Genomic DNA, 27,831 nt, shown 5'->3' on the forward strand with positions numbered 1-27,831 from the left:
CGAGATTAGGGGCACGGTCTGCGCGCCAGACAGCAAATTAGTTCACATCTGCGCAGACAGGGAAAACACTTTTTTAAAAGGTTCTCACACTTTTACACCCAGGGACCCCTTTAAGCCTAAAATAACTAGCAAGAACACCGTCAATACAAATTTACTTTACAAGCATAATCTCACTATTCAATTATTTTGCACATTTTTAAACTGTTTACACTATTCTGGCTGTTTATTAGAGCCATCGTGCTGTTTATTCCTGAACTTTCCACTGAGAGGCACATGAAGTCCAAGGTGACATTGTTTATGAACCTAATTTTTGGAGTTATTGAGGTTTGGATTAAACCCAGTGACCAGTGAAAATAGGTTAATAACTATAAAAAGTCAGTCATAAATGTAATAACTTTGGTTAGTGGGCTGTCATCTCTACTTCTGAAACTAAAGAAGAACCTCACTGGTTATGCCTCATGGACCCCACTCTCATAACCACTCAAGCAAAACTGTGGACTTTAATAGTGACAAAAAGGCAGTACTTCAGCAAGCTGCGAGAATACTTATACTGCGAACAAAACAAAACAAAGAATTCAGACATTTGTCCCCATAACACTTTTATTTTTGTTATACAATTTCTGTGCATTTTGGCATTAAATTTCTCTGAGTTACACCTTTTCTTTTGAGGTTATACCTTTTCTTACACCCTTGTTAAAATGACAGTTTTTTGTGAAGTAAAAAGAAAGAAAGAAAGAAACTAAGATAAATCATGTCAAAACTTTTCCTACCTTTAATGTGAAATTACAAAGTAAACAAACAATCAGAACATTTTTTAGGGAAAAAAAGAAAAAAACTACAATAACCTGGTTGCATAAGTGTGCACACTCCTAAACTAATACTTTGTTGAAGCATCTTTTGATTTTATTTTACCACTCTTTTTGGCTAAGAGTCTATCAGCGTGGCACATCTTTACATAGCAATATTTTCCCACTCTTTCTTCCAAAAACATTCCAGAGCCGTCAAATAATGAGGGCTTCTCCTGTGAACAGCCTGCTTCAGGTCACCCCACAGATTTTTAGTTGGATTCAGGTCTGGGCTCTGGCTCGGTCATTCAAAAACACTGATGTTCTTTTGGTTAAGCCACTCCTTTGAGGATTTGGATGTATGCTTTGGGTCAGTGTTGTGCTGAAAGGTGAAATTCCTTTTCATCATCAGCTTACTAGCAGACACCTGAATGTTTTGCACTAAAATTGACTGGTATTTGTAGCTATTCCTGAGCTTTTATCAAGTTCCCTTCACCTTGATAAAAGCCCCAGTTCTGGCTGAAGCAAAGCAGCACTAAAGCATGATGCTGCCACCACCATGCTTCACCTTGGGTATGGTGTTCTTTTGCGCTATACATATCTTTTGGAATCATGGAATTATTATACCTTTTGGAATTGGTCTCATCCATAACACATGAGACCAATTCCAAAAACCATAACACATTTTGCCACATAGTTTAGGGTTCAATTGAGCTTGGATGCTTTTTTGTGAGAAAGGGCTTCTGTCTAGCCACCCTACCCCATAGCCCAGACATGTAAAGAATACGAGAAATTGTTGTCACATGCAGAGAGTAATCAGCACTTGTCAGATATTCCTGCAGCTCCTTTAATGTTGCCGTAGGTCTTTTGGAAGCCTCCCTGTTAAGTTTTTGTCTTGTCCTTTTATAAATTTTGGAGGGACCTCCTGTTCTTGGCAATGTTACTGTGGTGCTCCATTTTCTCCGGTTGTTGATCAGGGCCTTCACAGTGTTCCAGAACTTCATGGTTTTAGAAATTCTAGATATGTTAAGGGGTGGTGGTGGTGGCTGGGCTTGCATGGGCCTTGCATGGCCATTAACATTCTCTGCTCCAGCAGCACAAAGCTAACAAGCTGGGATAGACAAAGGAAAGAACTTTGCTGTGCTGTAATGTATATGTGACAAATAAAGGCTGGTTCTTCTTCTAAACAACTTAAAACTTGGCACCTTTGATAGCAGACCAAACAATTTTTGGGTGAGCAAAAGTATAGGAACAAATTGTGTTAAAGCAAATTAAAGTAAATAACACTTAATATTTGGTTGCATGTCCCTTGCTTGCAATAATACAAGCGTGATGAAGTTCCTCACAATTAGATTGGCTGCATTTCTCTGGAAATTGGCAGACAGAATGTTTCTGTACATTTTTGAATTCATTCTGCTGCCACCATCATAAGTTACATCATCAATAAAGATTAGTCAGCTCGTTCCAGAAGCAGCCATGCAAGCCCAAGCCATGACACTACCTCAAACATGCATGACTGATGAGCTCGTATGTTTTGGATCATGAGCAGATCCTTTCTTTGGCCACACTTTGGCCTTTCACTTTGGTAGAATTTAATTTTGGTTCCAGAGTGTTTCTGGCTCATCTCTGTATCTCACTGCGAGTTCCATTCTGGCCTTCTGATTCTTACTGCTGATAAGTGGTTTGCATCCAGGTTGTTAGTGATGTCACTGACTGTTGTTTTGGGGTTTTTCTTCACAGTTCTCGCCATGTTTCTGTGAGCAACTGCTGTCGTTTTCCTTGGCAGACCTGTACGGTGTCTGGTTGTTAGTACACCAGTGGTTTCTTTCTTTTCAGGACATTCCAATTTGTTGTATTAGTTATGCTGAATGCTTGTGCAATGGCTCTGATCAATTTTCCCTCTTTTCTCAGCTTCACAATGGCTTGCTTTTCTCTAGACAGCTCTCTGGTCTTCCACTTGGTTTATCCTATTTAACAACAAACGCAGTCTTCACAGGTGAAACCCAGGCTTCAAACCAAGAGTAGACATTCAGAGCTATTAATTGTTTAAACAATCAATCTAACAGGACACACCTGGGCAACAAGGAACACCTATCAGTCACATGTTCCAATATTTTTGATCACTTGAAAAATAGGTGGGTTAAAACAAAAGGTGCCATGTTCTAAGTTGTTTAACACATCTAGATGTAAATATCAGGAAATGAAAGCTGAAATTCTGATCTATTGTCTCATATTAATCTTTTGATCTGAAACCCAAATGTCTTCAGCAAAAACAGAAGAATTGGCCTTCTACGGGGGTGACTCTATTTTTGCAATTTGCTAAAGCATTGTCTTTACTATATTTGTTTCCCACAATTTGACCTCATATCCATTTACTGTCAAAGAACAGAAATGCATTCAGTAAATGATATTATTACTCATTTTATTGATTTACTGTAGTATACTTAAATACATTTGCATAAATACACTTTCCATATTTTTGAACTGCAATAAAATAATAAACAAACAACAACATCTGACATCAATGGACACAAATATACCATGCTAAGCTAAATATGAAAAAAATCTTTATACACTTTGAACAGTTAAACAGCTCCATGCCACCTGATCATGTATGTACAGTATGTGGGGTAGCAGTGGAGTGCCTCAAATGGGTTCTCAAACTGTTTGCAAACAGGGACCCATTTAACTCTGAAATAAATTGCACAGACCCCCTCAGGACAGATTTATTTGAGCCAGAGTGCATTTTATTCCTCAACTTCGGAGCACATTCGGTCCAAGTTGACAGTATTTATAGGCCTACATTGTTTGAGTTATTGAGGTTGAGATTAAACCCATTCAATTCAAGGCGCCAGTCAAACAGGCCAATAACTTGAAGAACTCAACAATAAATGAAATAGCTTTGATTTGGAATTTCTGCCACTGTAACAATAGAAAGCGCTCATGGACTCCCTGACTTGAGATCCACTGCTCTAGAGTTCCTTATGTCTAATAAACTACTTTTTATTGTTTCATTTTACTTATTGTGATTGATTCCCAAACCTAAAAAAAAAAAAAAAAAAAATCAGTCAAAATGACTTGGACCCTTTGTAAATGATCTGAAATTAAAAACCAATGACACAAAACTATCTTCCACACACAGCTTGGGAACTTTAACCAAACATATTACTTTTCTTCATTTTATTTAGGATTTTTGACATTTTGTTTTCCTATAAACTTTTTGCAATTTTTCCACAAAGTTATGTTCAACAATTATATTTTGTGTCTCATAGTCCCTGGGCTAATAAACACAGCTATCTCAGGCTGGATCCAGTTAATAGACAATATAATAAATGTTGGTGCAGGATTTAATTTCTGTGCTGGCACCTCTATTCATTACAGCAGCCCGTTCTCCAGCATTGGATTTTTTTAATTTCCTACTTATATTCACTCACACATCATTAAGTGAAGTGCTAAGTATTTGCTTCTTCAATATGTAACACAAGTGTGAAGAATTCAGAGGGAATGTATGAGTAGGTCACTTAATATCCTCTGTGAAGAATGCATGAAAATTAAACTTAATATCTTTAATTATACCTTCTTCATTTTTACTTAAAAAAACCCTGACTACATGTCCCATGTCCTTCAGCCATGGCAAGGTGATAAATCGTGGGTTCCCTGAGAAAAAGCATGGCAATAGACATATGCTTCAAGATCTGCATTCATCTAAGCCCCTCAACTTTCCAGTGCCACATTCCTTCAGATTTTACTAAAGAAAATCTGTTATAAAAATTAGATTTATTAAATTTTCCTACCAGCTAAGGATTATAATTACCCTGTCAGGTACACTGTTAACTCCACAAGTAGCTTTTCTTCTTCTAAAAAAATCACCATGTGTTGATTCTTAGCTCTAAGACTTTACTCTGTATAATGCATCATTATACTAGATTTTGTATGCCTGCCCTTGAAATTTGTATTCTGCAGCTTTGTCTAGCTTCATAAATAATTTATATATATATATATATATATATATATATATATATATATATATATATATATATAAAACTTTGATTTATGTTTCAGCCCTTGTTTCCCACTGGCACAAAAAGTCTGATGTTAACTGATTTAAGAGATTAAAAAATGGTTGTAAAAAGCTGAAATTATCAATATGTTGAAATTTCCTTCGATGAAAGGCAGACAGAGATAAATAGCAGGAGACCACATGGGGTTCCACTCCTGCCAGGAGTCTGAGGCTACATTGGGCACAGGCTCACGGCTCACTGAAACTGGACAGCTGAAGATTGGAAAAAGACCAGGTGATGATGTTTTTCTAAAAAAAAAAAAAAAAAAAAAAAGGAGGAGCAGGTGATGCCCAGTTTCAGTAAGCCTTTGTACATTGTAGCCTCAGTCACTGGGATCATAATGAACAGGGGACAGGTGTTCCTATTAAAGTGGCCACTGAGTGTATGTCTACATGCAGCATAAAACCTATATAAATTTGCTGCTTCCTAGACATGCTTTTTTATACAACTCCTAATACAGTTAAGATTAATAATGATAAGAATAAAAATAAGAATAATATAAACATCTTTATTTAATATCACTTTTAATACATTTTTATACAGCTTTACAGTATATGCAAATGTAGCGCAGGCAAAAAAAAAAAGACAAACCGGACAGGCAATTACGCCAATCATCCAGCCAAAAAAGATGGAAAAAAAAAAACTTAGTATAAAGTGCAAAAGTCACAGTTATACAACAATCTTTAAAGTCATTATTTTTAAAATGACATACGGCTTTTGAGCTGTTTATTAAAAGAGTATTAGACTGAGCCTGGTGAATATTGAGAGGTAGTGAATTGTAGTTTTTAGTAAGATGAAATCAAACTCACTTTACTCTTACAACACTCAATAAATCATCACTTCATGACCTTACGGAAGTCAAATTTGATGCTATTAAGAACTTTGAAATCTGGTAAATGGATTTTAAATTGCTTCTAAGTGAAGTGGGCAACCAGAACAGTAGTGCTAAAACAGAAATAATATTCGCCCTTTTCTGTTTTTTTTTTCTGTTTAGAACAAGTTGTTCAAGAAAGCTTCTTAAAGTACTCCAGTTAATAAAGCTTACTTTTCCCCTTTTTGATCCCAGTAGGAGGAGTTTCTGTCAGTTCATCAGATAAAGTGTTGGTGTCATCTTTTTCTTGTCATCTGAATAACTATGCAAGTGGACACCATGCTCGCTGATCATTTAACCTATATGCTGTATATGGAATTACAATGGTCCAGCTACAGAGCCTTGTGGTATACCATAGACAATATGATATAATATGATATAAAGATACGTTTACCAATATTAACAAAATATTGCCTTCCACAAGTTTGTGGATACCTGACCATCCCAACTGTGTGTGAACATCCCAGTCCAGATTTATTCCCCCTTTGCAGTTGTAATAAGCTCCACTCTTCTGGGAAGGTTTTACACTAGATTTTGGAGTGTGGCTGTGGGGATTTGTGTTCATTCAGCTACAAGAGCATTAGTGATGTCAGGCGCTGATGTTGTGTGAGGAGGCCTGGGGTGCAGCCGGTGTTCCAGTTCATCCCAAAGGTGTTCAGTGGGGTTGAGGTCAGGGCTCTGTGCAGCACACTCAGGTTCTTCCACACCAACCTTGGCAAACCATGTCTTCCTGGAGCTCGCTTTATGCACAGGGGCATTGTCATGCTGGAACACGTTTGGGTTTCTTAGTTCCAGTGAAGGGAAAATGTAAAGCTACAGCAAAGACAAAGACATTCTATACAATTGTGTGCTTCCAGCTTTGTGCCAGTGGTTTGAGGAAGAACCACATATGGATGTGATGGTCAGGTGTCCACCAACTTTTGGCCATACAGTGTACTAATGTAGAACACAAAATGTGTACATACACTGTAATCAGTGTCAAATGCAACACTTAAGTCCACATAAACAAGAATGGAAACAGTGTTTTATTTAGCCACTATTATCAAGTCATCTACTACATTCACTAATGCCATTTCATTATAGTAACCTGACTGATTTTTTCATGAATACCATTTCCTGGAGAATTGATAGTCTTTGTAAATGCACTTTTTGCAGGATTGTACTCAAGAATGGTAGTGAAAATGATCCAGCTTGTTTCCTAACTTAGATTTAATTTTATTTTTTGTGCATTTGGAAAAATGGGATTCATTCATGATACCTAATAAACCGAGACTAATTTATAATATCTAATCCACCAGCTGTGGATTTTAAAGAATTTAATGGTGTATCAATTTCCCAAAGCTATAGTTCATCTGTTATATTTAATGCATCTACACTCATAGATGAGTAAGTAGGATCCCTGATGAGGCCTCTATTAAGGTAAAATATCTGATCGAATGTTACTGATTTTGTCATTGAAAAACACATTTGCAGAAGCGCATATTTCTCACAATTGGACTGAGATGCACCCCTGAGCCACTTATACAGAGGAGAGAGGTTTCAAACCTAATCAATAGTTGAAAATCGCACCATTGGAAATTATTGTTTCCTTTCTGTATCTGCAATTTGGTGTGCACTGCTTTGTAGCAAGTGCCTAAGCACCTTTTGCCATTCCATTTCAGCTCTATGGCTATGACAGAATTTTTCAGACTTTATTCATATCAAAAGCTGATTAAAAAAGGCTAATTTAAAGATATATTTGCAACTGCATTTCCCATAATCTGAGACATAATTCAAACTCAATTGCAAAACATGTATTTGCATTTTTGTGCACAGCAATGAACAATGGCTGCCAAAATTAAAATGCAAAGTCCATTGAATTTGATTTTCAATGTCTAAACATTTCTGTCTTGTTGAAAAAGTAATAGCAATCCATGCATTTGCAATTGCACTTTCACATCCATATGCTACGACTTAACGAAAAAAGGCTTTTGCATTCCCATTTGCATTTATATTTACACTGTCTATGATGTAGACCTGGCAATCAAACACTGTGTGTGGCACTTTGGGAGGTACTTTTTGATCCAGAGTGCATTTTGAAGCAGGGTGACGAAACTTGAATAATCCTGTGGCAGTGGTAGCAGATTCTCTTCCAATGCTAAAAAATATGGAGATAACAGCTGCTAAGCACACTTCAAAATAGATTTCTTCTAGTTTTGGCCTGAAGAGATTAACCTCCCCTTAACCTCCTGCTTTCACAAACACCATTACTAGTAAGGCTGACTTTGCAAACTTTTTATTTATTCATCTTCAGTAAGTGCTTTATCCCGTTCAGGGTTGAGGTGGATCTCGAGCGTATTTGGAGAACACTGGGCGTGAAATGGGAATACACCCTGAATGGGACCATTGTAAAATTGCATCAAGTAATTAACAGGCTTCTGGTGGATAAGCCAAGGTTGCCAGGTCTGCATAATCAAAGCAACCCAATGAAAGATTATAACCAGCCCAAAAACAAATATTAAACCCATGGTGTTTTCCTTGATAGTTAACTCACCATTATCCTAAATGTTCTATTATAATAATTACATATAGTATCATAAATTATAGCTAGAGAATGAGTAAACCAATTCAAAGATGCACATCATGATAGATTCAGTCAGTTAAACTATACAGTATATTTCATACTGTATATTTCATTTACTATAGCACAATACCTCTATGTCTACTGATATACCATTTCACCTGTTAATTCACTATATTTGAACCATAAACACAACCTGCATGTATGCATAATAGAATATGCATTGACTATGTACATACAAAATAAAACAATCCAGACTACCTGTTTTGCTAAAGATTTGTACGAATGCCCAACGTCTAACCTGTGTCAAGAAATTAACTTAATGCAGCATGGCAAAAGAGTTGTGCGATTTGACTTGTTGTGTTATTGATCACATATAAGGTTGTTTCTCTCCTGTCACCAGTATTTTTCAAGGACATACAGATACAGATTTTCAGCTCTGTGATTTTGAGTTTTATTCTCCTGTATTTGCGTATGATTGTGTTTATGTTCATGACAACAAAAAGTCTTTTATCTATTACACTATATCTTATAGATTACCACTAAAAGACAGGGATTGCTAAAGTATATCTCTAGAAGATCCTTATGGCTTGGTGTCCTGTCAGTGGCTAAATGATGTGAAGTGATGGTCTAGCCTGCAATGACCAGACATATACATACTGTATATAAATATAGACATATATCTCATAGAAACTCAGAGCATTTATCCTAGGGAAAAATTTAAGGCATACACGATTAAGGTATCTCGATGCTAACAACTTTGTTTGTGAGCCTGTTCAAGATGTAATTTTTTATGATTACAACACTGAAAGCTGAGGTGCTGTCCACACAGATGCCATAAACTCATTTGTTAGCTGAAGAAAGTTTTAGCTAGCTAAAAGTGTCCATTATAGGCAACTCCTCATTAAGAGCTTGACATAGCTATCTAGTTTTAGCTGGCTAGTTTCTTGATGTAGATTTTAGCAATGCAGATTGGTTAAAGGTATATACACTCACCCAGCACTTTATTAGGAACACCTGTACACCTACTTATTCATGCAATTATATAATCAGCTAATCACGTGGCAGCAGTGTAATGCATAAAATCATGCAGATACGGGCCAGTGGCTTCAGGTAGCCATAAGAATGGGGGAAAAATGTGAACTCATTGATTTTGACTGTGGCATGATTGTTGTTGCCAGATGGGTTGGTTTGAGTATTTCTATAACCGCTGATTTTCTGGGAATTTTACCCACAACAGTCTCTAGAGTTTACTTAGAATGGTGGAATAAAGAAAAAAAAATCCAGTGAGTGGCAGTTCTGCAGACTGAAATTATTTGTTGATGAGAGAGGTCAACAGAGAATGGCCACACTGGTTCAAGCTGACAAAAAGGCTACAGTAACTCAGATAACCACTCTGTACAGTCGTTGTGAGCAGAAAAGCATCTCAGAATGCACAACATGTTGAACCTTGAGGTGGATGGGCTACAGTAGCAGAGGACCATGTCAGGTTCCACTTCTGTTAGCGAAGAGCAGAAAGCTGAGGCTGCAATGGGCACTGGCTCACTAAACCTGGACAGTTGAAGACTGGAAAAATATAGCCTGGTCTGGTGTATCTCAATTCTGCTGAGGCACACAGATGGTAGGGTCAGAATCTGGTACCAACCAAATTCCAAATTCCAAATCCATGAACACAACCTGCCGTGTATCAACAGTCCAGGCTGGTGGAGGTGGTGTAATGCTGTGGGGAATGTTTTCTTGGCACTCTTTGAATTGAGGCCATGAAGAATTGAGGCTGTTTTCAGAGCAAATTGGCTGATGTTGGCTTGTTAGTTAACTAATAAGCTAAGCCTGTTAAACTCTATATATGTGAGATATAATCTCTTCAGCAGTTCCTGGGTCTGTCCCAGGATCTCTGTCCAGTGGGATGTACTTGCTACAGCTCTAGAGGGAGTTGACCAGAGGACATCCTTGTAATGTGCCCAAACCACTTCAACTGGCTCCTCTAAATTCAGAGGAGCAGTGGCTTTACTCCGAGGCTGTCCCGATTGCCAAGCACTGTCTGTACTCGCGACCTTATTCTTTCAGTCACTTCCCACAGTTCATGACCATTGGTGAGGAAAGAGATGTAGACTGAGATTTGTGGTCCAAAATAGAAATCCCTTTAAACATGGTTTATAAGTAGACGCTGCATTGACACACACACACCTATTCTCTTACATCCAGTCCACAAAACACATCTGTTTTTTAAAAATATAAAGAGCCCTACAGCAAAGTAGGGCAACAAAAATACATCTATACTAATAATGGTTCTCTCCATGGAAATCCTGAATGAACAGTAGGAAAGACTGTGCTGCTCTGAAATTCATCTGGTGACAGCTAATGCTTACAATATTTTTTTTGAAATGTACAATCCTATTACAATATAGGGAAGTGATGGCTCTGAGCTAGTGACTAGAAAGGCTCCCCCCTCCCCACACACACACCTACTATTCCTCCTAAAGAGCGCTAAAGCTCCACAGAGATTTGTGTTTTTAATTCCTTGAAGTCCTTGGCATTTAAGCTGAGTTGAATTGTTGTGTTCAATGAGGTCTTCAGTGCTGTGAGGTCTTACACGATTGGAGCCTTGTCTAATCCCCATGTCTCCTACAATTACCATTGCTAATAATAATATTACCATCAGTGATCCCTAGCCTATAAGGAACATAGTGTGCAAGTGAGGAATATACACTGGGCAGGACACCAATCCACTGTATGGTACCACTCATGCATACACACACAAATATTATAAGTATAGGAAGATTTAGTGTGCAGTTCCCCATCAAGCTATGGTACTTATATTAAATGAGATATATAAAATAAAATGGAAAGGGTATACAACACAGTGCAAATATATTCTGCGCATACATGTACATTTGCACAAAATGACCTCAAATATTGCACAATATACACTCACCGGCCACTTTATTAGGAATATTCATGTAGTTATCCAATCAGCTAATCATGTGGAATATTTTCAGTACTGTATACATTCATATACATCACATAATATATGATAAGAAGTAGAACAGAAATAGTACTCACTATAAATGGAACGTAATATATTAGTAAGATATACATAGACCAGTATTAAACCTTCAGCATTTTCTCTTGCTTATATATTATTATTGAGCACAAATTTCAAAAGGTGTTCCTTTCGCCAAATCAAACTTAAGTTCTGCTTATGACTGAAACATTATAGTGTGTACAGAAAGAGGAAGGCAACCCCACGGAGTCATTAACCAAGCAGTGTGTGACCAACAGATACCTGTGCTTTCCTCAACTGTAAAGTGGAGCACAGGTTTAAGGTAGGCTACAGTGCTCATTAAAATTTATAGCGATAGGTGTGTGTGGTGGATACATAATGAGATATCTTTTGTATTAGGATTAGGTCTTGAACTATCGATGGACCAAGATCAGGGCTGCATTATCCTGAAGATGTATGAGTGCAGGAGTGAGGAGGATTAAGGAGTCATGTTCCACCTTTTTCTGACTTCTAGATTCGAATTATGACAAATGAATACAAAAATAGAGTTCATTTTAAGCTATTATTTATTTATTTAGCTTGTAAACACAGCATTAGGGTGTAATCCATGAAATGAACTCATACAATGCTGAACTTAATATTATTATTAACTATGGGCACTAGTCAAAGCAACAGTGGTCAATACATTGAGGTGACACTTTAATCACCACCCTTGTGACCACAGTGGAATTGCCGTGACCTTACAACAAAGTCATGTAATAGGCTAAGAAGCAGTGTCATACACTCATCTTTTCCTAGAACCTTCTCACAGAACCAGATCAGGTTCTAAATTTCAAGGAAGCCTGGTGGTTATGCATGTTCAGGTATATACACAGTTAAATACATAACTAGCGTATTGTTGACCCTTCCTAACCATGAGTACCTAACCACCTGGGACGCTGTAAAACACCTTGTACGCTAGCAAGGTCATAAATGCGCTTTAGTTGATATAGCAAGCTACTTTCATAGCTAAATTACAACCTGTATAGCCTCGTCTTAATCAAAATTTAATCCTACACGACTATGTTCTGTCTACAACAATAATACTTTTAATACAAGTGTACAAGTGTAACCCCCACTTCAAACCACTGTTTCTAAAGTTTGTCAGATTAGCAAATTATGTATTACATATTTATTTCATTAATGGTTTAATGTTAACTTTACTAGTGTTGTTGCTATCTACATATAAAATTATTCCAGAAAATCATCATCATTTATCATAATTTCTTAGCATGAGCACACTGCTGGGAAAACAAATGAGTGAATTAAAACTTAATCATTTATCCTTGCCTGAAGTAACTATCAACATACACAAATTAAAGCACACACTACATGATTTACAAAATGAACAGTGAAACAAGGAAGTCATTTATAACGCAGTGAATAATTACTAGGGATTGGAACAATAGAAATTAGTTGGCAACGTTACATTTTGAATAGCGCTTCCACCTCATTAAGCTCTTTTGTAGACTTGGAGGAATATAATAAATGTTATACTTTTCCCATGGTGTAAGAATAGACAGAACAATACCCTGCTTTAAATGAGCGCTAGCAGAAATCCATAATGTTAAATTCTCCTAAGAACATTTTTGTATCTGTATTCATAGAATAATGCTTAAGAAATCTAGGAGGTACTCGACTCCCAGTCCCTTTCATTCTATGCAGCAAGTTTTCATGAGCTCAGATAATGCTGGGAATGGGATTAGTGATACATGGTTGAGGTGTACATGAATGTGTGTCAGGACTGCAGGTTCCAACATTGACACCTCAGTAATGTTCAGATACAAACATAATACACTGAGTTTAAGGTTGAGTACAGGTGTGCTTTCAGTCTTTCTATACAGTCTTCAAGAGTATAAGGTGGAATAATAGATTATTCCTCAAGAGGAAAATTCTCCAGCTATTAAAAGATTAAATGTGCTGAATGTGTGTTTACGAAAAAATGACAATATCTAGTGCTTGAATATAACTGAAATATATTCATTCATTTATTCACTCATCTTCAGTAACCATGTTAACTTGGTCAGAGTTGCTGTGCAACTGAAATATAGCAATATATAAATATCAAAGCCACTTACTTTCTTTCTTTTTTGGAAATCTGTTATGCCAGTCCTGAAACAAATATAGTGGAAGATTTTTCACAATGTACAACAGTAGCATGGGTTCAGTGATGTTTAGATCTGGTGATTAGTGATGCAATGGAAAGCATATGACCGGTGAAACCACTGCTTGACCTGGTGTTCATGAACTTGTTTAGCACTGTATGGAGCCGCTCCAGTCATGGAAAATGGGAAAATCATGAGGGGAACAGTTTTGCAAGCATCTGACCCAATGACTCCAACATATTGCTTTGGTTGATTCCACCTTGATAGCATAAAGATTACACTTCCCCAAAACAGTTTATGCTCAAGTCTCACGCTTGCTATTGTAGATTTGTACCTCCGAACTGCTGCTCTAATCAAAAAGATCTTCCCAGGACACATATTCAAGATATGCTCCTACTGAACATCCTTCAATACATTTAGTTCTGTTTGTCTTTACTCTTCTACACCTGTACGCTATAATGGTTTATAATCCCACTAGCCGGGGTGTCACCAAGAAGCAGACGAGTTCCCTTTTGAGTCTGGTTCCTCTCATGTTGTCTCAGGGACGTTTTCCAAATTATAATTGAGTTGTATTGTATTGAACATGATGGCTTTCCATGACCAGACTTTGATATTGTAGGCTGTAGTCATGCTTTGGCTTCCACCTGCTATTGGAAAAAGAAAGGAAATGAACTCATCAGACCAAACTGCTTGTTCTGTTTCTCAGAGTTCCAGGTTAATTTCCAGCTTTGTGAATCTCACAACATAAAGCTTTCACTGAAATTAGGTCACAGAGACGCTAAATCAACTCTGATGTAAATTGTTAAGCCATATCTGTGCAGTGTTTAGATTAGTCTTACCTTGTTAAGTGTCCACATACAACATTTCTGTCTATTCCTCTTTAGTGATGCAGTTTGTCTGTGGTTGTGAGGCAGAATATTCACATAATTTTCAAGACTGTTCCCTTCAACTTGTCACAACAAGATTTGCACACCATTTTACCTCCCTTTAATTCTTAATTGTCATCTGTTGATTTAAAAACTGACAGGGTGATGACATCAGGATGATAAGTGCCGAGCCACTTTTATAGCTGATGTTACATCACTCACTTCTCTAACTGCCTTTCATCCACCCCATTTATGTGTATTTCCCAAGTGAACGTGGTGTCAATGCTGCACTTTGCACTGGTCTAATGGAAAGAGCAGGTCTGCCCTCACATCGACACTATCGATATGTTTACACAGGCTTTAGAAGGAAGTGAGAGGAGGCTGATGAAGGTGGGCTATGAAAGTGAGTGTATTTTCATCCAGCAGAGCCTGAGATAGACAGCGTGAGAGGGAGTGGTGGATAGGGATTATCCGAGGAAAGATAAAAAAGACTGCTGCAGACAAAAAAATCCGCTTTATCCACCATATCAGGTAATTTCTTTCACTCTTTCCCTCACATATATACTTATCCTCATCATGCACATACCTACTCCATAGCTGCAGCTGATAGGCTCTTATAATGTACCTTTTACCATCAAGTTGTGATCCATACATTTTTTTTTGACATCACCATTGCTAAAACACTAGTGCTTGAACATACATTGCTTTCCTAACAAGCAATCTCCTGTTGTGCAGTTGAGTGGACTATAATGCAGGTCTGGAGATCAATGTTGGTTCCCTGGTGCTTCATTGATTGACTAGATAATTATGTGTGCCTGAATAACTCTGGGAAGATTACTAATTTTTACACCCATTAATTATTCCATGTAATCAATTTGTAAGAGCGGTGAAACAATGAAAAAGATGCACACCTTGAATTTTAGCATATACACACACACACACACACACAGAGCAGAAGAGCAGTGGATTAAGGCAATGCTCATTAATATGAAATGCTCATGGGCATTTCAAAACTGATTAGTGTCACACTTGTTGAAAAGCTGAAACTCATTACGATAAGCAATGATAAGTGTCATATCAAGGGGCTGTGCACTTATTTCAACATCCATTTTCTCTCTGTCTCCATTCTTTTTCTTTTTTTCTTTTTTTAATATTCACAGCCGTTTGTCTAAATACATGATGAAATTAACTTTCTGTCAAAGTAGCTAGGGCATTATTTGACAAGCTGTCCATAACCGAAACTGAACTGTCTTTGGGCTTTTGATTGATAACAGCTCACTCGCAATTTTCTGCTAACCTTCTGCTTCACACGTGGCACTACCACATACACGTTATCACCAACCACTTTATTAGGAACACCAGTACACCTGTTCATTCATGCAATTATCCATTTAGCTAATGTCGCAGTAGTGCAATGCATAAAATCACGCAGATACAGGCCATGAGCTTCAGTTAATGTCCACATCAAACGTCAGCATGGGGAAAATGTGATCTCAGTGACTTTGACTGTAGCATGGTTGATGGTGCCAGACAGGCAGGATTAAGTATTTAGTATTTAATATTAAGTACTGATCTCCTGGGATTTTCACACGCAGCAGTTTGTAGAGTACCAAATCCAGTGAGAGGCAATTCTGTGGGTGGAAATGTCTTGTTAAAGAGAGAGGTCAGAGGAGAATGGCCAGACTTTTTTTGACCTGACAGGATTTCTGCAGGAACTCAGATAACCACTCTTGACAACTGTGGTGAGCAGAAAAGCATCAAAGAATTCACACCGTGCTGAACCTTGAGGCAGATGAGCTACATCAGCAGAAGGTTCCACCCCTGTCAGCCAAGAACAGGAATGTGAAGCTACAGTGGGCACAGGTTCACAGGAATTGGACAGCTGAAGACTAGAAAAAGACCAGGTGATGTTTTTCCAATCTTCAACTGTCCAGTTGAAGTGAGTGCTTTTCCTTTGCCCTCGTAGCTATCTTCACTGTAAAAAAAGATGCTTCCACTAGATTAATGGAGTAAAGCAGTGAGTTTTCCACACTACTGTTACCAAGACAGTAATATGTTGCTAGAGATTGTGCACTGTGTTCCCTGCTCTTAAGGTCTGGAATTATTCACTCCTTTAAATTTCAAAACATTTTTTGTTTCTGTCTTCCTCTCCCAGGCACCATGCATCAGGTGTGGCTGTTCCCCATGGTGCAGTGCGTACTGTCGGTGTCCGTGATTGGCATGAATGTCAGGCTGTGTATGTGTTTGGATTCGGGTAGCCATGTAAAGAGTGTTTCCTCCTGTCTAAAGCTCTGTTTGGGCTGGGTGGGAGCTATCGGGGGAGCTATGGACATTCCAATCAACATGCTTCTGAACCTGCGGAGCACTCAGTGCCTGTACACATGCATCATGTTGGTGTGCTTCCCCCTGCTGGTCAGACAGTTCACTGTGTGGCTGCTGCTGCTTCTCATCCTCAATACGCACTTACATTGCCGATTAGGACACAGGTGAGATGAAGGATTCCTGTGCTATCTACACGATCAAAGTATTTGACTGGAATCTGTTCACCCCAGGGTCCAGTCCAGGACTGAATATTTGCTTATATGTCTTTCAGGTATGCAAGTTTGGTAACACGTCGGCGGATGCTGTGCCTGGTGCTCCTCAGCTGGCTTTGCTCTGTTGTAACTGCCTTCGCACAGTTCATTGTGTGCAACTCAGTGGACACTTGGGGCACGGCTGGGCTGGGATTCATCTGGCCCAACCACACTACCCATAAGTCACACCCTCAAGCCCCATCAGTGATTGGCAAGCACCTTCCTTATGGTGGATTCCTGTCCAAGTTTCTAGTGGAGGACCTGAACAACTTCACCTACGCAGAGATTCACAGCAGCCACTGGGGCGTCTGTGCTCATGACACTGTCCTCAGACCAGCCTTTCTGGTCTATGTCTATGATGTTGCTGTTTTTTTAATTCCACTACTTATTCTGCTGGGTGTGTATGTAGATCTTAGGTGTGTCATGTCACGACAGGCTGTGATGAGTCTCTCTGAGCTCCAGATGAAAACCTCAGGCTGGTCTCGCTCTCTGGTTCTGTCCTTGTGTCTCCTGGTTCTCCTGTGCTTACCCCTGTACACCATCCATGCTTTGCATCTCTATGCCCCTCGCAGACAATTGCCTCTTTGGGCAAATTATGTGGCCTCCATCCTCTTCCAGACTTATGGTTTGGTTCCTCCAGTCCTTTTCAGTTCCTCTCCTCAAAAAGCGACTACACGTAGTGAATCTCTGGCTCTAAAAACAGTTATCTCACAGCTGAAGCCTATTCCCCCAACACCCTTGGAGTTCTGTTCACCTGAGCCAATGCCAAAAGGCAAAACACGTTTAAGGGTGTGATGCCATGATGTTGGTTTTCACAAAATCCAAACCTTTGTCATTGTTCTCAGTAGGCTAAAACCAATTAGCTGATTTTAAATACTGGTTTCGCCACAGTGACTGTGATGCCTACTCCATGAAAATGATGTAAGCTATTCTTTCCACTGTTTCTGAATAATTATGATTTCCTGTCAGCTAGCTGTAATACTTAAATTAATACACCCCTGACAACCACTCAAATAACAGTAATGGTGCTGTCCTAATCGCATACCTCAGAAGGATTAACTGGCTACATGTACTATAGCCCAGTGATGAAGACTGATCTGAGCGTGTTTAATTAAACCAAGAGTAATAATAACATCTAGGATGGGAGGTCATAATAATTGTATTCAAACATAATTGACCTCAGATTTCATTGCTATTTGATTAAACGTGTCTTTCTCGTGTGTAGCCTGAATAAAATGCATAGCTCACCACTAATTGGGTTCTTTATTATATTGGAAACAGCACTGACAAAAAAATGACCCTGTCTGATATTCAAATTGCACAAAGGTCTTGGCTCCTTTCCCTCTCATTTCGCCCACTCACTCTCCATCTCCTTTTTTTAAGGTGGAAATCTCTGGCCAAGCCACTCTTTCGTCCTGCGCATTTCACAATTCACTGCGTTATGATGAGTGGTCCCTTCTGACTATTGCTTCATCTGTCTCAACTGTTCATCTCTCTCTCTTTCTCTCTGAAGCTTTTTCTGTCTCACTGAAGTGTAGGCCACACAGGTCCCTTGCTGCACAGTGCTATTGAAAGGTGGGGGACGAGAGTAAAAAGGAAAAGTTCTCCTGGATAGAGAGGCCCATTCGATTGTACTCTGTGCTTGAAAAACCTTTTTGTTCCCTGCTGGCTAGAGCAGCTCCCCCCTGTTACCACACGACTTCAATCAATCCATAGGATTTAATCTTAGCCAGGCTTTCTGCATGATTGAGGTCACTCCAAAGTAAGAAAATGTTTAAAAATTTTTTTAAAAATTAGGTAGCTAACATTCAGAGTGCGACTTAAGACATCACTATCCGAAGGTGAGGTACTATATGTTATATCAAAACTATTTAAATCACCATAAATGCATTCTGCATGCTCTTATCATAAAAAAACCCAGAAATGATCAGTATTTCACTACGTGCAAAAATGAGACAGTTCAGAGTGAGGGAGATTAAACTTACTATAAGCATAAAACTTCATTATGTTAAAGTTTGTATTAGACAGATAACCAAACCTGCATTTAGCCAGCTAGCATGTCTGTGCATTGTTAAAAACGGGTAATTTGCTATCTTTGTTGATAATGTGTAACATTGCATTTGGACTTGTTTCAATAATAACGTATTTCAATAAAAAAAAAAAATTCAGTAATAAATTATTATGGGCTATTTTATAGCTATATGTTGAAGCACAAATTCCGTAACCTGTGTGTATGTGTGTGTGTGTGTGTGTGTGTGTGTGTGTTAATTATATAAAACGTGCATACAGTCTTTATAAAAGAAAGGTTGGAATGCAAAAACAGGAATGTTTTTTTCTTCAGAGAGGGTAGATTTGTTTTAAATTCTGTTTTTATTCTATTTCTGAATCATAAATAAAATATTAGTAGCAGTGAGACCAGGCTGCATATAGTGGATTCAGGATACCTGACTATTCCCAGCTCATCCCATCACCTCAAAGCAAAAGGAACTTAAAACTATTATAAACTGATGTTAACTAAAACCAAGGCTTTGCTTGCTTCAGGATATGAAACTATAAAGTTGTCAAAACTACCACTAAAACCCTGTTGGCTTATAAGTGGATCACTAAAACAAGCGGGCTTCTGAGATGGGCTATGCTCTATGCCAGGCCTGAGTAAAGTCCACACATCTCCCTGACTCAGTATGCAAGTTTAATTAATGGATCTCCTAGTATTAATTCAAAGTGACTGGACATGTTATAAAACATTTTTCTAGCCATCTGAAGGGCTTCATTAGTTCTAATGAGTAAAACCAATGAAGCCCTTTTGGATAAGTGGTGTAGAGTCTTAGCAGTTATAAAATGAGTCCAATCGACTGACTCTACTGACACCACTGAAGAGCTTTCACCACTCCTAGGCGAGACTTCATTAGTTAGTACTGAGCGAAACTGATGAAGCGCTTCAGAGGGGTGGCAAAGCATTTTCAGGATTATAACACATGCCCAGTCACTTTGAACTAACAGAACTAGACATACAAAATGATCTGGGTGGCTGAAAAGCTTCTTAGACCTATTGTGACCTATTGTTTGACTGAAACCTATAACACTGATATGACCAGATATTTAGGACGGCCTGGGAAAAGCCAAAGGATATCAAGCCCAAATTGTTTTTTTTCTGCTTATACTTTGGCATACAGTCCCCTCCGAAAGTATTGGAACGGCAAAGCCAGTACTATTGTTTTTGCCATACACTGAAGACATTTGGGTTTGAGATCAAAAGATTCATATGAGACAATAGATCAGAATTTCAGCTTTCATTTCCTGATATTTACATCTAGATGTGTTACACAACTTACAGCATGGCACCTTTTGTTTGGACCCACCCATTTTTCAAGTGATCAAAAATATTGGAACATGACAGGGTGTGCCCTGTTAGATCGACTGTTTAAGCAATTAATAGCTCTGAATATCAACTCTTGGTTTGAGTCTTGTGTTCCACCTCTGAAGACTACATTTGTTGTTAAAAAGGATAAACCATCAGGAAGACCAGCTGTCTATGAGAGAAAAGCAAGCCATTTTGAAGCTGAGAAAAGAGGGACAATCGATCAGAGCCATTGTACAAGTATTGGGAAAAACCGTGAGAGCTGTGAAGAAAAACCTAAAAACAACAGTCAGTGACAACAACAACAACCTCCACAGGGCTGGAGTGAATGTATCACAATCCACCGTCAAAGACTTTGAAAGCAGAAATATAGAGGCCATACCACAAGATGTTCACCACTCATCAGCAGTAAGAATTTGCAAAGAAATAAAGAGATGAGCCACAAAAAGTTCTGGAGCCAAGATTAACCTCTACCAAAGTGATGGAAATGCCAAAGTGTAGAGAAAGAACGGATCTGCTCATGATCCAAAACATACAAGCTCATCAATCAAACACGGCACATTTCTACTTCTGGAACAGGCTCACTAATCTTTATTGATGATGGAACTCATGATGGTAGCAACAGAATGAATTCAGAAGTCTACAGAAACATTCTGTCTGCCAGTTTACAGAGAAATGCATCCAATCCAAGGAACTTCATCATGCAGCAAGACAATGACCCAAAACACACTGCCAACACAAACAAATTACCAGACATGAACCCAATTGAGCTGCATTTCACCTCCTGAAGAGGAGGCTGAAGGGAGAAACCCCCTAAAACAAACAACAGCTGAAAGCAGCTACAGTACACGCCTGGAAAAGCATCACAAAAGAAGAATGCAACAGTACGGTGATGTCACTGGATCGCTGGTTTGATGCAGTTATTGCAAGCAAGGGACATGCAACCAAATATTAAGCGTTATTTACTTTCATTTACTTTAAGACCATCTGTTCCTATACTTTTGCTCAGATAAAAATTGGGTGTTCTGCCACCAAAGGTGTCATGTTGTAAGTAGTTTAACACCTCTAGATGTAAATATCGGGAAAGGAAAGCTGAAATTCTGATCCATCATCTTATATTCATCTTCTGATCTCAAACCCAAATATCTTCAGTGTATAGCACAGACAAAAGAATTGGCCTTGCCGTTCTACTATTTTCAGAGGGGACTGTATCCAGATGTATTTATTTAAGAAATCATAAGTATATTTCACCAAAACTATGAAGGAATGTTTTTATTCACTTTCTAAACTTGCCTAGGCTTTCTGTAAAGATCACATTATATAGATAAGAAGCCAGATTAATAAACACTGCTGCAAAAATGGCTGTAGGCTATAAATAAAGGCAGGTAAAATATATATACATAGGATTCACAGTCATACATAGTTTCTTATACTTTATTCATTCCATGTTAAATTAAATGCAAGTGAAATCAATAAATAGCAGTCAGTGTGTTGGTGTGTCTCAATGGAACCAGAATGAAATCTTTAAATGCAATTATCTCCCTTTTCACATTTAAAATGCTAGAACTTTGTTTGTGATTGAGATATAGTAGGGTCTAAAAGTCAGAGACCACTAGAGAAAATGCTTCTATTTTGCATTCTTTTTTAATTTAATACAATTCAATTTTTATTACAAATTATATTATTGATAGCAACTTGAAAGAAAAGTAGAATCTTCGAAATATTTACATGAATTTCAGAGTTTCTTAGTATTTGGTGTGTCCCCTCTTTGCTTTAATGACAGTGTGCACTCGAGCTGGCATGGACTCCACACGTTTGTGCAAAACCTTATGATCCAATTGAGATCAAATCCATCGGAAGTGTCGTCTGAACACCTGCTTCAAAAGAAGAGATTAGACATGAGAAAAATCTGACCTTTTGTACAAAGCAGTTAACATGGTCAATATCACAACTTTGCTTATATTTAAATAAGGACCTGGAAATAGTGCAGAATCTTGAATATTTCAAAATTTGAAAACCTTCTGTTTATTTTCAATTTTAAATGGAAAAAAAAAAAAAAACTTCCAGATTTCCAAAGTGGTCTCAGACTTTTAGACAACACTATATGTGCAAAAGAAAGACATATTTCAGTTCAGGAAAGTTAGTATAACATTTCACCATGTGAAGGGTTTTCCCAGATCACCATGAATATCCAACTTTAGATAGTTCTGATCTGACTTACAAACAAAGCTGAACAGGCTTCAGGCTCCCTGTGTCTAGAAATACTTTTTTGATCACATGCTGAAGTGCAGACCCTCTCTCTCCTCAACATAATGCATCACCTGCTTGATCATGTGCTGCGTGTCGTTTATGATCACAATGAAAAGAAACATTGCACCATATGTCCCTTTCCACACAAATAGCTGATGATTGGATTCAAAGCCTTCGCTGAGTCTAAGCACATGGAGAAATGGCTTTGATTGCTGCTTGACAATCACTCTTTATGACAGACCTCTGCTGTGCTTCTGCATTGACAGAGGACAAACACATCGATCAGCAATCCAGCGACCTCCACCGGCTTTATAAATCCCAACTCCACCAGCAATAAACATTCACCAAGTGTGTTCTGTCAAAAGCGTGAATTGATTGCATGGAAATAATGGTGGTGTAATGGACTATTTTTCCATAGATACCTCTCTCTCTCTTTCTCTCTTCCCCATCATCTTTATGATTCATCGCTTCAGCTCTTCTATATTCATTCTTTCATCTTCATTCATTTTATCTCTCTTTGTAAGGCTGCCTCACTCGATTTAAGTGCCCCCCACCCTCGTCCCCTCCTCTCTTTTATAGCCCCCATAAATGCATCGATCTCTCAAGCTCTTTTCATGTCCTCAGCCCTTTCCTTTTTTTTTTTTTTTCATTCGCACTCTTTATTCAAACCTGCAAAAAAAAAAAAAAAAAAAAAAAAACAATTCTTTGACAGGAGGATTTTGGAGTATGTTTTATTTTGTCGTGCTCTGTAACTTTTCCTCTATAAAGAAACACGGTTAGCTATATCAACAGTGACGTGAAGACTATTAAAAAATCATAAGTAAAAGACAAGAAGGAAGGACACACAATTCGGCATATAGACGATGAGAGGAGGAGCAAGAAAGACTGAAAAAAGGATAAAAGAGCGGCGTAAAAGCAGAAAGAAAGACAGCAGGTTCTAGAGTTGCAACAAAACATGGGAAGTTTATACAATTTAAAACATTTACAATTATATTAACAATAACAACAATCATAGTCAAAATAATAATGAATATAAAACAAAGTATCTTTCAAAGACAAATGAAATATATATATTTTTTTCTCATTTTCTCCATTTTTTTTTAAAGATTGCGCAACAGTGTTTTGTTCATATTTCTCTAGGCTAATGTTCGGTGTTAGTATAATAGCATCGCTTGGTAATGCGCTCAAAAGTAAACCTTCTTGTTCACTTCTTAAAAGATTAATTTAATTTACTGAATTTTTTATACAAATAATGACTTAAGAGATATGTTTCATTGTGTCAGTGTTTGCCTGTTTGCTGCATGTGTGTATCTCTCTGTGTGTGTGTGTGTGTGTCTATACATATAAAGAGGTCTATAGCATTTACACATATTCTGACTATTATTTTACTACACTTTCCTCCTTTAAACCTTGTCTTCTTCTACAAGTTCCCAATAACACTTCAGTGTAATTATGCTTCCTCCTAGCTCCTCTGAATCATGTAATAAATGCTTACTTATGAGCAAAAACAGGGGAGAGAGAGGGAAGGAGAGATGACAGAAAGCAGAGCAGAAGAGACATGGAGAAGATGAGAGAGGATCAGAGAACTATACCTCAGGAGGGTTATGATAAGAGGCAATTCTTTGTGTGTGTGTGGGTTACTAAACACCTGATAATGGAATATGACGGAGGTCCAGTACCAGGTGAATACCCAGTGTAAACACTATATGAGGGCACTCGATGCTGTAATCAGACGGCTTTATATTTCATGTGCTCTATTTCTATTTGCATCGGCAAAGTCGATAGTTTGTAAGTCGTTGCTGCTCTGCTGGCTCGAGAGTTATGGCTATTCGGTTCTGCCTCCTACTTACAGCTTAACAGAAAGTGTGTGTAGGTGTGTAGGGCCGGTGCTTTTTCTGTTTCTGATGTCTTCCTCAATCTTAATTAAGCCTATTCTTCTCTCCTGATGCTCTCTCTCTCCCTCTCCCTCCCTTTTACATGGCACTGCTATAGTGGTTTTCCACCAGGCATATGTGTGTACGTGTGTATGTGTGTGTGTGTGTGTGTGTGTGTGTGTGTGTGCGCGCTCCATGGCCATCCTCCAGGAGCTGTTACAGTAGATACTCCTTCTTGCCTTGACTTGTGTCGTTCCCATTGAGAAATGCTTCCTGCACCTCCCCGTGTTCATCGAGGCCACTCGCCTCATGCGTGAGGTACGAACCTGGAGAGAGAGAGAGAGAGAGAGAGAGAGAGGGAAGGCAATTACTGCATTGTGCCACCATTTTCATATTTTTCTGTCCTTGCTACTTCACACATTTATCATTTTCATCCATCCATTCAGTACACAGATGCACCATTCGAACTGAAATTAGCCTTAAATGACTTAGATTTTTCATCCATGCATAAAATCTGTATAAGACACAACAATGACCTTGGAGCTGAATGTGAGACTAGTGTTATGGTTTGATATTATTACAGAATGATGATAAATGATGTCTAAAAATATTACAGATATTACAGTATTAATCAGCCAGTTAAACACACACACACACACACACACACACACACACACACACACACACACAGGTAGTGAAAATGAAAGGAAATATTTACTGCAAAATTTATATAAAACAAAAGTCTCTTGTACATACTGTATAATAGCAAACAAAAGGAAACGAAAATCCCCAAATTCTTCTTCTTTTCTTATTTTTCAGAATGACTTTTCCATAAAAGCTCTTACATCCTCAGTATTTTTCACATTACCATTATAGGCTGAAAGAGAAAGTGTAGTGCTGCTTAGGTAAAAATAGACAATTGTTTCTTTTTAGGTCACCCATGCCTTGTTCTTCTGTGTGTTTGACAGCCGTAAAATTACGAACAAGCTAGGAGTGGTAGCAGCGGTAGCAATGCAACATGTTTACAACAGTAGAGGATTACAGAGCCAGTGGGCTTCTCAGAAACAGAGGCTGCTGTAGTGTGATTTAGGGGACGTCCAGAAGGAGGGGATTGCGACATCTTTGAAGAAGAGATGAGAACCACTGGAGTAAGAAACTTGATTGAAAAAACAGAATGGGTAGATGCTAAGAGATGGAAATGCATTTTCATCTGTATTTTGAGAAAGTCAGCATGGAACACCATAATATAAGGACACAGTCGAAAACACGCCGTCGTCCAGTTCCTCAATAAACACTTGCACAAAGGCACTCAGTTACTGTCTGGACGTTCAGACTGGATCAGAATCAGGCATCCGCTAATACTCTGAGATCTGACATTTGTATTATGGAAATGAGAAAATAGGATCCATTCACCTCTAATCCTTATTGTACTAATACATATCCACTACTGCAACACTGATCACCCTCAAGACAGATTAGCAACTCATCCTGATTAAAATGCTGGGTGCCTTTTTCCATTCCATTTTCCATAAAAAATAAAAAAAGTCAGATTTAATTGTCAATTTGGCACATCGCCGTCCCCTCCACAAATCACAAAAATAAACCACTTCTCATTACAGTCTGGCAAGGGAAAATGTTCACCAGCCTGTAATATGGCTTCTCCATCACCTGACAGCTTTAGCTGATTGACCTGCAGAGCCCAACATCAGATCCTCCTCGCTCCGGGCCTATTACTGCGATAAGTCTATTACTGCCAGAACGACAAAAAAGCAGAAACTACTAATTACCTACAAATTAATCTGCTTGAAAAATCATCACCGACATCATTTGAGAGCCAGTTAGCAATCCAACTCTGTGCTTCCTTTCCACTCACATCGCTACGAGCCTTCAGTTTCGCCTCGGTGCAAACGCAACCTGAATCCACGCTTCCAAAGGTGGCTTAATTAAAACAATCGATCTTGTGTGGTTGCCTTTTTCTGGCACATAATAAAAGGCTGATGAGGTCATTAAAACGGATATGTTAAAAATGGACATGGGCGAAAAAAAAAAAAAAAACTTTTCAAATCCCACTTAATATGGTGCCACAGACAGGTGTCTGATTTATCACTAACACTTTGATTACATCAGACAAGCCAAGGTTACAAAAACGATGATAACAACACGCTCTGGCTCTCTGCTGATAGATGGATAGACTGCCTCTGAGTTTGACTGACAGGTGGGCTGTACAAATCCGGGGAGGAAGTGTTACCAGGTGTTATCTTCCTTGGCACAGGGGCATGATTGAAAGTGCTAGCAGCTCTTAGGCGATGGCTATGAGGGAGTAATGTATTTCATTACACACAAGGACTGATCTAGTGGACTAAAAGGCCTATAAAACACTCAGGTGACCAACTCTGTTTCACTTTGTCTCTGTATATCACAGACTGGCAGTGCCAGCAATCTCTTAACCTTCTCCTCTCTCACTCAACCACATGCAACATCTCTTCCGTACTGAACTAAACTCTTCCTAACCATCTTCTTTTCAGCACTTTTAGGGTAGCGCATCCTCTTACAAGCTACGTTTGCAACAATTCATCCATTATTCAGGTTCTTCAGGAGCTCTATTGTTCCTATAGTTTAATTAAAGCACACGCAAGTTGTGTGATGTCACTTCCTTCACATGATAAAAATTATAATTAGCTACATAGCTGTTGCTGCCTGCAGGATTTCAGCTACATATCCAACTGTACATAGTGAAAGCTATGTAGCATTTAGCTTAATGCTTGACGACTTCCTTTATCAGGGTAGCTGGCTACAAAAAGGTGCGGTCTGTGATTTTTACGTTAAAATATATTTTGTAATATGATATCTTAACATTTTGTAAAACGTTTTGTCTTGTATATGGATTTGTAATTCGTGCAGAATTTTTGTCCGGCTTACCTTTCTGTCGCACCGAGCACCAGATGGTTACAATGAGCACGCAGATGATGGTGAAGACGAGCAGAGCCAGCACACCCCCTATGATTGGATACGGTACCGCACTATGAGTCTCCACCACTGCTCCAGGGTCTGCCACACACACACACACACACACACGCAGAGACATAATGATACAGAGGTTTCCCAACATTCTAGCTGTGAGTTTAGTAATAGGATGCCTAACTGCTTCTGGAGCTCTAGTTTTCTGCTGAGTTTAATTCCAACCATATGCTCCAGCTAATCAAGACCTTCAATAACAGATGAGTATAAGAGTCAAGTGGTAGAACTCCTACCAAAAGCCTTATAGAGACACAGAGAATGACAGAAACATGGTGAAGGAGTGAGACAAAAAAGGTGAATACTGTGCAATCTGTGCATCTGTGAGCCAAAGGTTTTCTTCAAATCCACTTCCATATGAGACTGGACAACACTGATAAATATTTAAACACGTTTAAATGGGCTGAAGATGATAGAGAGATGGTGGCAAAGAAAACAGGCAGAGATAGAAATGTTTAATCTTCGGTTTA

General features: G+C 38.5%; 2 protein-coding genes across 7 annotated transcripts in view; one reads left to right on the forward strand and one right to left on the reverse strand.

The window, feature by feature from the left end:
- The first annotated feature begins 33 nt into the window (after window positions 1-33).
- On the forward strand, window positions 34-21,505 carry LOC117598240 (adenosine receptor A2b-like). 2 transcript variants are annotated; one of them, XM_053233880.1, is made up of 3 exons: window positions 34-285; window positions 16,447-16,777; window positions 16,885-21,505. In XM_053233880.1, the coding sequence occupies exons 2-3, from the start codon at window positions 16,452-16,454 to the stop codon at window positions 17,657-17,659; spliced, it is 1,101 nt and encodes a 366-aa protein (XP_053089855.1). In that variant the 5' UTR covers window positions 34-285; window positions 16,447-16,451; the 3' UTR covers window positions 17,660-21,505. The 2 variants fall into 2 exon arrangements, with proteins under 2 accessions (XP_053089855.1, XP_053089856.1); XM_053233881.1 differs by lacking the exon at window positions 34-285 and adding an exon at window positions 12,698-14,822.
- A 342-nt stretch (window positions 21,506-21,847) lies between these two features.
- Window positions 21,848-27,831, reverse strand: part of cadm4 (cell adhesion molecule 4) — a 155,995-nt gene continuing 150,011 nt past the window's right edge. For 3 of the 5 annotated variants that reach the window (XM_026944806.3, XM_053233875.1, XM_053233864.1), the window contains 3 exons: window positions 27,266-27,394; window positions 24,586-24,672; window positions 21,848-22,096 (listed from right to left, as the gene is read on the reverse strand). In XM_026944806.3, coding sequence (XP_026800607.2) covers window positions 22,050-22,096; window positions 24,586-24,672; window positions 27,266-27,394 — 263 coding nt within the window. In that variant the 3' untranslated portion in view covers window positions 21,848-22,049. Of the gene's footprint in view, window positions 22,097-23,186; window positions 24,673-27,265; window positions 27,395-27,831 lie in introns of those variants that run through there. The other 2 variants (XM_026944807.3, XM_026944805.3) reach the window with 1 other exon arrangement.

The sequence above is a fragment of the Pangasianodon hypophthalmus genome, chromosome 1 (genome assembly GCF_027358585.1).
Source record: "Pangasianodon hypophthalmus isolate fPanHyp1 chromosome 1, fPanHyp1.pri, whole genome shotgun sequence".
Classification (NCBI taxonomy): domain Eukaryota; kingdom Metazoa; phylum Chordata; class Actinopteri; order Siluriformes; family Pangasiidae; genus Pangasianodon; species Pangasianodon hypophthalmus.